The 14,164-nt window shown below is 44.0% G+C and overlaps 1 protein-coding gene across 1 annotated transcript; it reads left to right on the top strand.

The window, feature by feature from the left end:
- Positions 1-4,608: 4,608 nt before the first annotated feature.
- Positions 4,609-6,900, top strand: LOC308093683 (hepatocyte growth factor-regulated tyrosine kinase substrate-like; the record flags this gene model as incomplete). Its single annotated transcript, XM_080440012.1, has 1 exon — positions 4,609-6,900. The coding sequence occupies one exon, from the start codon at positions 4,609-4,611 to the stop codon at positions 6,898-6,900; it is 2,292 nt and encodes a 763-aa protein (XP_080296138.1).
- Positions 6,901-14,164: the final 7,264 nt, after the last annotated feature.

The following is a 14,164-nucleotide window of genomic DNA, read 5'->3' as shown; positions in this document are numbered from 1 at the left end:
TCTTGAATTGATCTAGGAAATCAAATCAAACTCTTGAGAGTGAGGTATGTTAGCTTATAGGTCTGATCTACAGATGTCGCGATGCGACGCTTTATTAGCTTGTTAGATCCATTAGTTTATTAAGAAAGCAACACCGTTGTACGACAGATGAATTGAGCTTAACATACATTAACCAATTAAGCCTTATTTTATTATTAGTTTATTAAAAAATAACCAATCTACAAGCTCACAACAAATCACACTGGGACACGTTGTGAGCTTGTAAAGAGTCATTTTGAACTTTTGGGGGGAACAAAAGAAATGGGGCATTCTGCATAGTGAGTATTTTTACTTTTGTTACTAAGTATATTTGGATGTCAATACATTTGTGCTTTTACACGAGTATAATGTTGAATACAGGCCTTTAACTTGTAACAGAGTATTTCTACATTGTGGTATTTCTATTTTTAAGTTACTGTACAGATACAATGCATTATTCCACCATTGTACAAGAAGAATTATAAATGTGAAATGTGTTGCTGTTTTACAGTGTAATTGTGTTCTGAGTTCAATAAAATGTCATTGTCCCATTAGCTTGTGTTTTAAATGGATTTATTCGGCTACTTTACTGCCCTTTTTATTTGCATGAAATAGAAACATATCTAATGTTCATAATGATTTGCACCAGCAAGGATCAGTCATTTTGAACGATGGGCTCAACACACTCACAGCCAGACATCTGTCTGGCTCGCGAGTAAGTGACCCTCTATGCAACGCTTACCTTTATAAAACCACGGTCTTAAACCTCATATGCAAGTCACGTTGAACAGATGAACTGGTTCTAGTTTCTATGATTTCAGACGGCGCAGACGAAGAAAAGAAGAGGCAGAGATTCCTGGCCTAACCCCTTCCATTACGCCCCATATATGGACATTCCCACCTCTTGCGCTAGAACCGTGATGAGTATATAGCACTTTAAATTAGAACCTGTCACTTTACTGTTCCAGTAGTAGTAGACACTTGATTGCTATATTTATTTGCTAAATTTGCACAAGCCCTGTGATTTTGCCTTTATTGTTGGAAGTGACCTGTTGTATTTGTATTTTAGTTAGCGGAGGTTTTTAATTAGTAGGCTATAGTGTTATTTTTATGTTTGTTTTTGTAGATTGGTTTTATGGCATAGACGCCTTTTGTATTAGGGACAATAAAGTTAACTTACCTTTTATACAAACCTGTTTCTGTCCAGTTCTCTCAAGGGATATTTGCAAAGTGTTGTTCTCATTTAATAGTGTTTTACACATACCTGGGTAAACTCGAACCTGTGAATAGCCTGAAAAGAAGAGGAAGTGTTATAGAGGACCTTACCTCTTTACAAAAAGGTGGCGTAGTCGTTTGCAGTACTGATTCAATTTATTCTCACAATAATTACGCACCCCGCACTTTATTGTGCAATTGATATTTTTATTGTTGTGAGTTTAATGCGAACTATTTATTTGAGAGAGAGTAAAAGGTGCCATTGTTTTATAAAGAACTGGCAAGTTAAATGTGACAACCTGGCCACCGTCACATGAGCACCCACACTTGTTTCACGGATGTGGCAACATCGGCACTTGTTTCACGCACATGATTTGGCAACCCGGGAGCCAGCGAACACAAAAACGCTAATAAACAGCTGACATTTGGGGAAAGCGAAAAACGGGCTTCGGTGTTCCGTGCACATGATGGTCAATGGCTGTGTGCAAATGCAGAGCAATGCTTGTGAATTGGTAAAAAAAACGGGTATGGCTACACTACCATCTATCAGGATATTTTGGAGCACTTTGTGCTTCCGTGTATTGAAAAGCTTTATGGAGATGCTGACTTTATTCATTTTATAAATAAAGTGGATTGGATATCCTTTTCCAGCAGGACCTGCCCACAGTGCCAGAACTACTAGTAATTGGTGTACTGACCATGGTATTACTGCGCTTAACTGAGTGACCAGCCAACTGGCCTGACCTGAACCCTGACCTGACCTGTTGTATTGTCAAGAGGAAGGTGTGAGACATAGATAGACCCAAGGGCACCGATACTGTGGGTGCCTCGGGGCTAAAGCACCCAGGTGAAATGAGGAGCACCCACTGGGTGCTGGTCAAAATATATATAATATATATATATATTAATCAGATCGCTTGGTTCAGATCGCCACTGAATAAACCGAATTAACCGAAATAAAGTTACAAAACCCCCCCAAAAAAGTGCGCGAACCCCCCAAAAAAGTGGCACACATGCGCGCGTGCATGTGTGCCAGGTTGCGCACCCACTAGAGCTTATAAATATCGGCGCCCCTGCATAGACCAACAATACAAATGAGCTTACGGCGGCTAGCAAACCTGGGCTTCCATAACACCTCTGCAGTACCACAGGCTGATCACCTCCATGCCACGCCTCGTTGATTTTGAACGGATTTGTTCAAAAGTAGCCCTGATCAAGTATTCTGTGCACAAATTAATACTTTTCAGATGGTCGACATTTCTGTATTATAAAGATATGGATTTTTGGGCGGTGAAACCGCCCCTATAAGTGAGATTTGGAAAAATGTACAAATACTTTGGCCAGTGAAACCGGCCCTGAAAGTGAAGTTTGGAAATTAGTACAATTATCCTGCGCTGTGATTGGCCAATCACAATCTATTCAGGACTGTGATTGGCCAGTGTCACATGACACATGTGCATATCCCTATATAAGCAACCATAACTCGAAAAAAAAAAAAACTTGGTTTTTTTCGAGTTATGGTTTCGTCCATCATAAAGAGTGTTTCAATAAATGTATTTATCTTTTGTACATGATTGGTTGACTCCATTCAGTATTGTGATTAGCTAGCAAGACACCGCCCACTTCACACAGGGTGTGATTTTTGATTTCCACGAGCTGTTTCCCATAATCATCAAGATTAAAACAAAAAAAGGGAGCGATTTTTGAATTATATTATAATTCATAAGAAAGGGACAAAGCCCGCCACTACCGATATAAAAGTCACTTATAATAAGCGGACCTGGCAACACTGATCAACATGCCACAACTGGAAACTCCACCCCTTTAGTCCTTGAGGGGGTTCCAGGGGGTCCCCAGCTAAATGATTGATATTTAAGAACCACATGGACTCTTAGGGGTCTGTAACTCTCAGTCAGAATTCAATTATCATGGAGAATTTTACTATGTAAATTGGGGTTCCAGTGATGGGAAAAAAAATCTAATTGGGTGTAGCCTCTGTTTTTAGCCGTCATTGGTTGGCAGGTTTCTAAACTGTCCACAGCCCACCAATGAGACACGCGGTGAGTAGACGGAAATTGTGCCGTCTCATAATGAGCATTAGAGATATGAAGATAAGGTTGAAAATGGGTGAAGTGCTCCTTTAAGCTTGTCTGAACTTTTATGAGTTCTGCACTGATGTGGTGTGTTCATCGTTTCCATGGACACATGCTGTGAAAATTTGATTATTTGACATTATTTAACACATTTTGGAGTTATATTTACTACGCTGATGCCCGCTGGGAATGATGACCATTGCGAACGCATGCCCCTCCTGTTAAACAATACCCGTTGCCATAGTACTTAGTGCAGTACCCATAGAGCACTGAAGTCTGGCGTAATACGCATCCTACCTGGGTCACCCCCCCCCCCCCATTCTGAATTTCCATAGACGTGTTTAAAGGGATATTTCACTTTCAAAAAAACTTTTGGTCATTTTATCATCTACTCAGGCCTTTGTGAGCCCCCCAGACAGTTTTTAAGTTGCTTGATTAATTATTTTGATATTCATTTTATCAGACACGCCCCCTTCCTATACAAACCCACTGTAACTTCAAACTCCATTTTAACCATGTTAGATTCATCAAAGACACCCGTCCTTGGTTCTGGTGACTCACCCTGCCCTCCTAATGCGTGAGGGGGCTGTGTTTTTTCAATAACTTTTTTCATTTATTTTTTATATATTTTTTGGAAAATGAAATTAATAAAATACAATAAAAATGTAAATAAAATAAATGAAAAAAGTAATCGGAAAAACACGGCCCCTCACGCATTAGGAGGGCAGGGTGAGTCACCAGAACCAAGGACGGGTGTTTTTGATGAATCTAACATGGTTAAAATGGAGTTTGAAGTTACAATGGGTTTGTACAGGAAGGGGGTGTCTGATAAAATGAATATCAAATATCTAAATAATTAATCAAGCAACTTAAAAACTGTCTGGGGGGTTCACAAAGGCCTGAGTAGATGATAAAATGACCAAAGTTTTTTTTGAAAGTGAAATATCCCTTTAATATCGCGGCATATAAGAACTGTATTCCAAAAATAAGCAAATGAGCCCGACGGATATGGATATGAAGCATCAGCTGACGGCGAGAAAACGCAAACGTTACCGCCTCCGAATTAATTAGATTTTCGCCTGAAACAGACCAGGCCAGTCTGTGACGTCAGCACTATGACATCACATTGATGACATCAGTGATCTCCATATATGGACATATATCATGTATGACGTCAGACCCCAGCTCTGCTCAGCCTATTTAAGATGCTGCAGGGAGAGAACCTCTGGATGTCCATTTTGTCCTGAAGAACAGACGCCGCTTGTTTGAGAGTCCAGTGACAATGGCCAAAGCTGGAGCCACCTTTGATCTGCTTCTCGATAAAGCCACCAGTCAACTTCTGTTGGACACAGACTGGGAGGCCATCCTGCAGATCTGCGATTTAGTTCAGCAAGGAGACACGCAAGCCAAATATGCAATTGGTGCCATCAAGAAGAAACTGAAGGACAACAATCCACATGTGGCCCTCTATGCACTAGAGGTCCTGGAGTCTGTGGTGAAGAACTGTGGCCAGACGATCCGCGATGAGGTGGCCAGTAGACAGACCATGGAGGAGCTGAAGGATCTACTCAAGAAGCAGACAACAGACCCCAACGTCAAGTTTAAGATCCTGTACCTCATCCAGGCCTGGGCACAGGCCTTCCGCACTGAGCCCAAGTGCAAAGTGGTCCAAGACACTTACCAGAACCTGAAGAGTGACGGTCACGTCTTCCCCGAGTTTAAGGAGAGCGATGCAATGTTCTTTTCGGCAGAGAAGGTCCCGTGCTGGTCCGACGGCGAAACCTGCCACAGGTGCAGAGACCAGTTTGGTCTCCTTATAAACAAGAAGCACCACTGCCGTAACTGTGGTCAGGTCTTCTGTGCCAAGTGTTCCTCTAAAACAACCATCGTTACAAAGGTCGCCGCCGACAAGGAAGTGCGCGTGTGCGATCCCTGCCACGAGCTTCTGAACTCCCCCAAAAGAAAAAGCAAAACGAAAGCTGCCAGGGGCAAAGGCCCGGATTTGAGCCCCACCCAGTCTCAGGGGGAAACTGCGCCCTCGGCGCCCTCCTCCCAGAGAAGAGATGAGCAGCTACAGGCCGAGGAGGAGCTTCAACTGGCCATTGCTCTGTCCCAAAGTGAGGCGGAGGAGAAAGAGAGGATGAGGCACAAGTACTCGTATTATCCTAAAGCTGAGCCCACATCATCCCTTGCGGTCAGCACCCTCTACTCGTCCCCTGCGAATGCCTCGGCTCCGTCGGATGAGGACGCTCACCCAGAGCTGGCTCGCTACCTGAACAGGACCTATTGGGAGAAGAAACAAGAAGACGCCTGCCGGGGTCCCACCCCCTCCGCCCCCGCTCCTACACCACTGGCTGAGCTCTTGCCGCCAGTGGACGGTCGCGTCCCTCATCAGTCCGACAACATGGCGGGGCAGCAGCAGTACCGGCGGAACGACGACGGGGCGTCCGAGGAGAACCACCAGCAGTTCCTGAAGGCCCTGCAGAACAACGTCACCACCTTCCTCAACCGCATCCGGAGCAACCAGAACCGCGGACGCAGCATCACCAACGACAGCGCCGTGCTGTCGCTCTTCCGGTCCATCGACGACGTGCACCCACGGCTGCGGGACTTGCTCAACCAGCTGGAGGAGAAGCGGCTGTACTACGAGGGCCTGCAGGACAAGCTGAGCCAGGTGTTTGACGCGCAGGCGGCTCTCAACGCCCTGCGGGACGAACACAGGGAGAAGGTGCGGCGTGCCGCGGAGGAGGCCGACAGGCAGAGGAAGATCCAGCTGGCACACAAGCTGGAGATCATGAGGCAGAAGAAGCAGGAGTACCTGGATATGCAGCGGCAGCAGGCCATCCAGCGTATGCAGGAGGAGGAGAACGAGAGCCGGATCCGCCTGGAGATGCAGAAGCACGCCGTCCAGATGAGAGCCCAGATGCCCGCCTTCCCTCAGTCCTACGGCCCGATGCAGGGTGTCGGGGTGGCGTACCCATCTTACGCCACCGCCATGCCGGCTGGCTCTATGGAGTGCAACGATCGCGGTGTGTACATGGGCCAGCCTGGCCAGACCGGCGCGCCCGGTGGACAGTACCAGGCTACAGATGCCAACATGGTTGACGCCTACATGCGCCACACTGCAGGCACCACCAATGGGATGCCTGCTCCTCCGAGTCAGGCCCCTCCCCCAACCGTTAACCCTGCCTCCTCCGGCTACCAGCCCGCCCCTCCACAGGGCTATCTGGTCTCCGAGGGCCAGAGGCTTACCTCCATGCCCCAGGCGGCAGCCCCCGCAGATGGCACAGGCTACATGGGATACCAGTCGTTCGGCATACAGGGCATGAGGTCAGCCCTGCCAGAGCACGATGCCGTCATACAGGGCATGAGGTCAGCCCTACCAGGGCACGATGCCGTCATACAGGGCATGAGGTCAGCCCTGCCAGGGCACGATGCCAATGTGATGATGGCAATGGGCCCGGGCTCGCAGCACCCTACGTGCCAGCAGAGAGAAGCTCCCTCTGGTGGCCACCGGCAGCCACAGCAGCAGCAACCCCCCCAGGCAGAGGCACAGCTGATCTCCTTTGACTGACCCTCCACCTGCAGGGTCCTAGTGCCCTAAGTACTCTAACCTCGACCTGCAAGGCTCCAGCATACACCAAACTTACACCGTTTTTCTTTCTTTCTGTTCTCTCCTGGAACAGTTAACAGTTAGGAAAGTAAGGAAGAGTAAGTAAATGAGGAAAGAAAATATATGTTACAAACTGAAGAACTGAAATAACGTCCGTCTGTCCGTCCGTCCGGGGCTAATTTGGCAACTCACTACGCTGATCAGCGCCAGATGTCTTGTGCTAACTGCCGTCTATTTTTTTACTTTTTTTTTTGCGTGACTATTTTTCATATTCCGTGAACCATATTTGTATGACAAACATGATTTAAGACAGTCACATTGAAGCCCCCTCGTCTTGTTGACATTTTGTAAGTATTGATTGGTTATGTTTACGGTTTTATACTTGACAATACGGAGGGAGGAGAGAGAGAGAGAGAGAGAGAGAGGGAGGGAGGGAGAGAAGAGACGCGTTTAATGAATGGTATGGTGTTCTCCATTGTCTCATCCAACTCATCCAATTTCAACCTCATCTCTTCATTACCTCCCAGGTCTGACTCTTGTCAGGGGCACATGCGGCCCCCAACTTCACTTAATGCGGCCCGCAGGTTCATCTCGGAATACTAAATATATTATTGATTTCAGCTGTTACAATTCCAAACATGCAAACATGACCCGCTTTAATTACTTCAGTCTACCGTATATTAGTGGCTTAATGACTAGTATTGAAATGATATTGATGTTTTTATGTCCAATGTATTTGTATTTAAGTTCAAAAGGTTAACAAATAACTAAATGCGTTTGAAATTGAATAAAAATGTTACTTTTCAGGATTCCAATTAAAAAATAACAAAAAATAAATCTGGATTCCAATTCAAAAGTAGCAAAAATAGCAGATCTGCAAGCTCAAAACGTGAAGTTTTGCTGCTAGTGTGGAAATATAGTGGCCCTTTCCATCATCAAAGTTGCCCACCCCTGCTCTGGGTATAGAACACTGACACACAGATCCACCCACATACTGTATAGACTCCAAATGTTCCATCACTGATGTCCATCTCTTCGTAAAATAATTAAATAAAATAGGAAGCTTTAATTGTAGTTACATCCCATAATATACCCGTTTCACTTTTCGTAACGACTATCAATTATGGGAGGATTACGCTTCATCCAATTAATGGTAATGATTTTCTTGCAACCTACAACAGAATATGCATTATGTACAGTAGCAGTGTTCAGTTAAACAATGATGATTAAATTGTAACCTTCATATCAATCCTCACTGATACTAAGTTTACAGAATTGAGGGTCTTAGACAAAGCTCAGGGTGAAGCTGGATTTCCGATTATCTAAATAAAAAACGTTTTTCTTTGACAAGGAAGGAATTTGCTTTGTGCAACATGTTTTATCAGTTATTGATTATGGTGATATTCTATGCAAACACAACCTCCTTTAGAATGTTAGATTATGTTTATCATGCGGCTCTACGTTTGATCTCGAACTCAGGTTTTCGTACACACCACTGCATGTTGGATGAGAAGGTTGGTTGGTCTTCCCGGCAAAATCACAGAATGGAGCATTACTATATTTGTATTCATTATAAATTAAGCTGTGTTGCACGAAATGCCTTCTTGTAATGTGTTCCTTATTGACTCCTAGGCCTACTGGTGTTTTTAACCTGAGATCAGATGGAAAGTTCTTTATTTCTCAACGTCGTATAGTCTTTGGTGAAAGTGCTTTTAATGCGTTTGTATTTTCATCTTGGTGTGAGCTACAGAGTCGCTTCAAACTGGACTCATCAGCATGGAGGACAGAGAGACTATTTGATTTATATAGTCTAGTAGTGGAGGGAAGCCGGGCAGGGAGGGTGATCTTTGTCACTGCACTGTCCAGGCTGGGGCCGGCGTCTGTCAGTGGGAACGTGTTCAACGGGAGGAGTAGGATGGGAGGCTATGTCCTCCCGTTGGGGGCCCCTCACTGGCAGGTGAAAAAGTAGGTTACAGCGGCAATGGTAAGCAGTGGGAGGAATTAATTGACATGACGACTACGTTGGGAGAAAAAAAAAGTGTTACAATGAATGGGGGGTCAACTGACTGCAAAGTGTACTATAGGAGGAAGATGAGAATTGTTATATCAAAGTGTTTAACAAGCAATTGAAGGTGTGGAGTTCATATCGACTGAGAAACATGCCATATACTTACAGCCAAAAATTTATGAATCCCTTACAAACAAGCTACCAAAGACGAACGTCCTCTGTCTCTGCACTGATATTACATCAAAAGACATTGACTATCACCTGTCAGTCTGAAAACTGACTGGTGTTATAATTGGTTATTACTTATTCAGTTGCTGTCATGGCTGCCAGTTCCCATCTGATGTCATGTGGGAGTTCTGACTGCTCCAGACCATACTGAATAACTGCTAGCTTACATAACATCTTCAAACCAGGATTCAAGTCTAGCATGTACAGGACACTGGGTTTGTCTCTGAATCCTCTAAAGAGGATGATACGATCTCCCACCATGCAACAGGACATATGAGACATCCATAACGGGCATTTCCCCTTGGGCTCAACCTTCTTCCAGGAGAAGGTCTCTGGATTTAATTTCCACACATAAGTGAAGTCCTCGTTCAAGTTGTTGCCACCAAATATGTATAGCTCTCTATTGTAGGTAAAGGCTGAATGACTCCTGTGTCTTTCTGGAAGACGCTGTCGCAACAGCCAGCAGTTGGTCTCTGTGTCAAACACTCTGATGATGTTGTCCTTTACCGCATGGCCCCCAAATACAAACATCTTTGTCCCAATGACGGTTGCAGAGTATGGCAACGTTGTCGTGTTGATTAAATACCATACCATTGTGGTGTTGTCCAAATTATAGATGTCATTAGTTCGTCGATTCAGGTCTTTGTAGTTGTCTAACTGAATGGTGCCTGAGAAGCTGTTGATTAGGAAATGGCCTGCACCTGCTTAATTGGTTGCAGCCTGTAAAATGCAGGCTGCAGTACAGAGAAGGGAGAGAGCTGTACAGAGGGGCAGAGGAAAGAGACCTGGCTGGAAGAAAGGAGAGCCACCAGACGGGAGTCCAGAGTCGGGCGTCGAGGACGGGGACACCCCAGCCGGGGAAATGGTAGCTTGGCACGAGGCGGGGTGTGCCCTTTCCGCCCCTGAGAGTACCCGTCTGTGTGGTGGGGGTAGACTGAGGACTGGAGAAGTGAAAGAGGGGAAGCTAAAGCAACTCAGCAGAGGGGTTAAGTTAAGACTTGCCCCTCTTTCAAGCTCCCTCTTGTCACACGATGACGTGTGACGCCATATTTGATGGTTTTAACCTTTTTTATTTTAGCTCATTGTTATCAGCTGCCCAGCCCCTCTTGGCTTTATTAGCTAACTTACTTGAACACTGATGTTTTATAGTCTCCACTGCTTTGGTTTTTACTCTGCTCAACCCCGGTTGTCAAGAACCTGTTAGTTTGATGTAATTGGTTGATGTAATTGTCTCCGCCAGGCCGAATGTGTAATTAGATTTTCAATTGGAATTGACTTTAAAGAAAGCATTGACCAACATCATTGATGGGGAATACAATAGAAACTGCAGATATGGCTCAAACAAGGGGATAAATTCATTCTACTGCTATGCCACCAAAATGTGGAATGCCCTACCAACAGACCAGTGGTGTGTTCTACCGTGTTACGTAGTGTACAGTGCAGATTTTTTGGGAAAAAAGCATATAGTCTACCAACTATTTCATCCATACCCACGACCACGCACATGTCGTGCAGGGAGTGATTACCGTATACCTCCGGGAAAAAAACGAAAACACACCACTGCAACAGACATAAAAAAGTGTGAATCCTTAAGGGGGCGCATGCTACCATTTTCGGTGGTCACCCTATCACAGCGGTGGTGATAAGGTGATAGAAAGAGCTCTCTCTATCGTAGAGAGTGCTCTCTCTATCACCTACAAGTAAGACGCGCGAACGCTGGAAGCGAACGCAGCTCGAAAATATTGTGTATTTACAGACTAATCCGTGTTATTTCACCGTGATGGGGAGAGAGCATTGTGTGTGTGTGTGTGTGTGTGTGTGTGTGTGTGTGTGTGTGGCAGGCTGGTGTGCATTGTCTAAATTCCTGCACTCTGGCGCACTCGGGTGGCTGCTTACAGGCAGTGCACGCATGTGAGTCACATGGGTGCATGCAGCCAATGAGAGGTGAACACAGACAGACACACAACCTGAGCAGGGTTACATAGTAAGCTCCACTTGGTCGGAGGCGCGGCTTCGCCGCGCCTCCTTCCGCGTTCGCAAAAAGGTGATAGGGTGATCACCTCATTTGGTAGCATGCAGGGGCCTTACTACTCTCCTTCAAAACCGCTAAAAGAGCACACAGGTGGCTGCAATTCGGAACTGGCCCCTGTAAAGCATTCAAGTCTATCTAAGCCCCCCCCCCCCCCCGGAACTGTTCTGAACATTTTTCTTTTTGATTACAACTCGTTTATATGTTTTTGCATAGTATTGTATTTGTTACTAAATGTTTCTAGTTGAATACACAGGACCCCAATGGAAACAAGCCATAGCCCATAGTGCTTTCTTGGGTCCAATCCTTTTAGCATTGTATTTGTATTAAACTGTACTTTTAGTGCTTTTTTTTGGGCACTCTGTTAATACAGTATTCAATCAATCAACAAACAATCAAATATATTAAAAAAAAGAAAAACCTGTCTAAAGATGTCTGGTTGGCGGGTTTCTGAAGTGTCCACAGTCCTCCTCTGAGACACGGAGTAGAACACAAGTAAGACGCGCGAACGCGGTAAGCGATTTTTTTTTAATCTGCGTTAAAAGGAGCATCTTAGAAAAATACAAATTCACAAAAAAAAAACTTGGAATGTTTTTGAACAATTCAACAAAGTGTTTGAAGTGCCTGTTTCACCCACTTCCGGGGGGCGGAGCCAAAATCCGAGCCCGATGTATTTGTTCGTAGACCCCCACTTAGGGGGGGTAGAAAAAGTTTGGGAGCGATTCGGGCACTTTTCATTTAACATGGGGTTTCAATGGGGAGTTTTTAGGAGCCTTCTCCGGGGCGTGGCTTCCGGGGGAAGGGGCGGGCTTAAACGCAACCTTGACAGGTGTGTTCAGTTTTCAAAGACCTTTCATTTGATGTATGGTACGTCTAAATTGGACATTTACTTATCTCAGAGGAGCTGCACACAGGCAGTGCACACAGAGACACAGACGGAGACACAACCCAAGCAGGGTTACATAGTAAGCTCCACTTGGTCGGAGGCGCGGCTTCGCCGCGCCTCCTCCCGCGTTCGCAAAAATGGTACCAAATTATCATGAGCATTAAAGCCCCTTTTCCACTAAGAGGGTGGAACCAGAACTTTCCAGAACCCGAACCTATTTTCCGGGTTTTGGGTTTGTTTCCATAGCGCACGGCCCGGTTTCAGACAAGGTTCTCTGAACCTTTTTTTGGTCCTCCTCCAGAGGTAGTACTAAACAGTGGTGCGAAAAGTACTGACATTTTTTAATTAAAGGAGTTCACCCAAAAAATTACTTATTCTCTATCAATTGCACACCCTATGAAGTCTTGAATCCATGGATTCTTTTTTGTTTTTGTCGCATTCCTAAGCTAATAATTTGATTCCCGTCTCCTACCGGCTAATGTATCCGGTAGGAGACACAAAGTAGATTATTTGTGTCTCCTACCGGAAATACACACGGTCATCAAATTATTGTCTTAGGAATGCCACAAAAACTAAAATAAATCCATGAAATCAATGCTTCATGGGGTGTGTAATTGATGGAAAACAAGTAATTTTTTGGGTGAACTCCTCCTTTAAGTAAAAGTATCAATATACAATGTAGAAGTACTCTTTTACAAGTAAAAGGCCTGTGTTCAAAATGTTACTTGAGTGAAAGTTTCGTTATCAAAATATACTTAAAGTACCAAAAGTAAAAGTACTAAAATGTTTGAAAATAGCAGATCTACAAGCTCACGCGTCACGATGCGTTGTGAGCTTGTAGATCTGCTATTTTCAAATTACCTATGTATAAAACAGGGCTAAAGTGGTTAATGTATGTTTTATAATGTAATTCATATCTGCAAAGTAACTAGTAACTAAAGTTTTTCAAATAATTGTAGTTGAGTAAAAGTAAATTTGCCTCTGAGATGTAGTAGAGTAGAAGTAAAAATACTGAACACTGGAAATACTCCAGTTAAGTAAAAAATATCTCAAAACAGTACTTGATGTTACCCCGCTAATAAATGTGAGACGAACCAAAATGTAGGGTACAAAAATAGCAATTATTTTATTATAGAAATGTTTAGAAAACGCTACTTGCATTTATTTGCATATAGAAAATGGTTAAAAAGTGTTCAGTGTGATACAATTAGAAGACTGGTACAAAACTTATCAAAATAACAAATTAAATAATGAAGGGAAAGGAACAGCGGTGCTATACAGGTGCCGCTTGTTCCACATGGACCTACAACCAACAACAAAGCAGACATAGTTTACAATATGGACATGGCACAAAGCACACAGCATGTCATCAACACAATATAATGCACCGTGACCACACCATCTACCAAATGTCACAGGTAATACAATAGGCAAACCGATTACCTTACCAGAGAGCTTTTAATAAGTTTACACACAGGATGCCTCTCAAGGTTTCACACAGCAGCACCAAGCCCCCTGTCTCCACCTGTAGCTGTTATAACAATGACATCATACATCGGTTAAACACAATGCTACACAAAATCATATAAAACTACAGAACATATATCACCTCTTGTTCAACTTTGCACATACATAACTCACATTTCTTCAGTTTAAATGCCTACTTTACTGAAGAGGCCACACCCCAAACAGTACTGGACAGGCACGGCAACAGCACCAAAAGTGGCACAGACCTGACAATATAAAAACATTTCTTCATTGTAGACCATATAAAACAATACAACAGTAAAAGCGAGGATACGATACAAGACAAACAGCTTTACCAATTACCAGATCAGCAGCTGCACCCAAACACTCCCGCTCACACAGTGGTGGAAAGTAACTAAGTACATTTACTTAAGTACAATTTTGAGGTATTTGTACTTTACTTTACTAATTTCCAATACTTTTACTTCTACTCCACTACATCTCAGGGGCAAATATTGTACTTTTACTCCACTACAATTATTTGAAAACTTTAGTTACTAGTTACTTTGCAGATATAAATGATGATATTATGAAACATACATTAACC

Source organism: Gymnoscopelus braueri (genome assembly GCF_963280865.1).
Source record: "Gymnoscopelus braueri genome assembly, chromosome: 10".
Taxonomy (NCBI): Eukaryota; Metazoa; Chordata; class Actinopteri; order Myctophiformes; family Myctophidae; genus Gymnoscopelus; species Gymnoscopelus braueri.
This window is presented reverse-complemented; position numbering and strand designations above follow the sequence as displayed.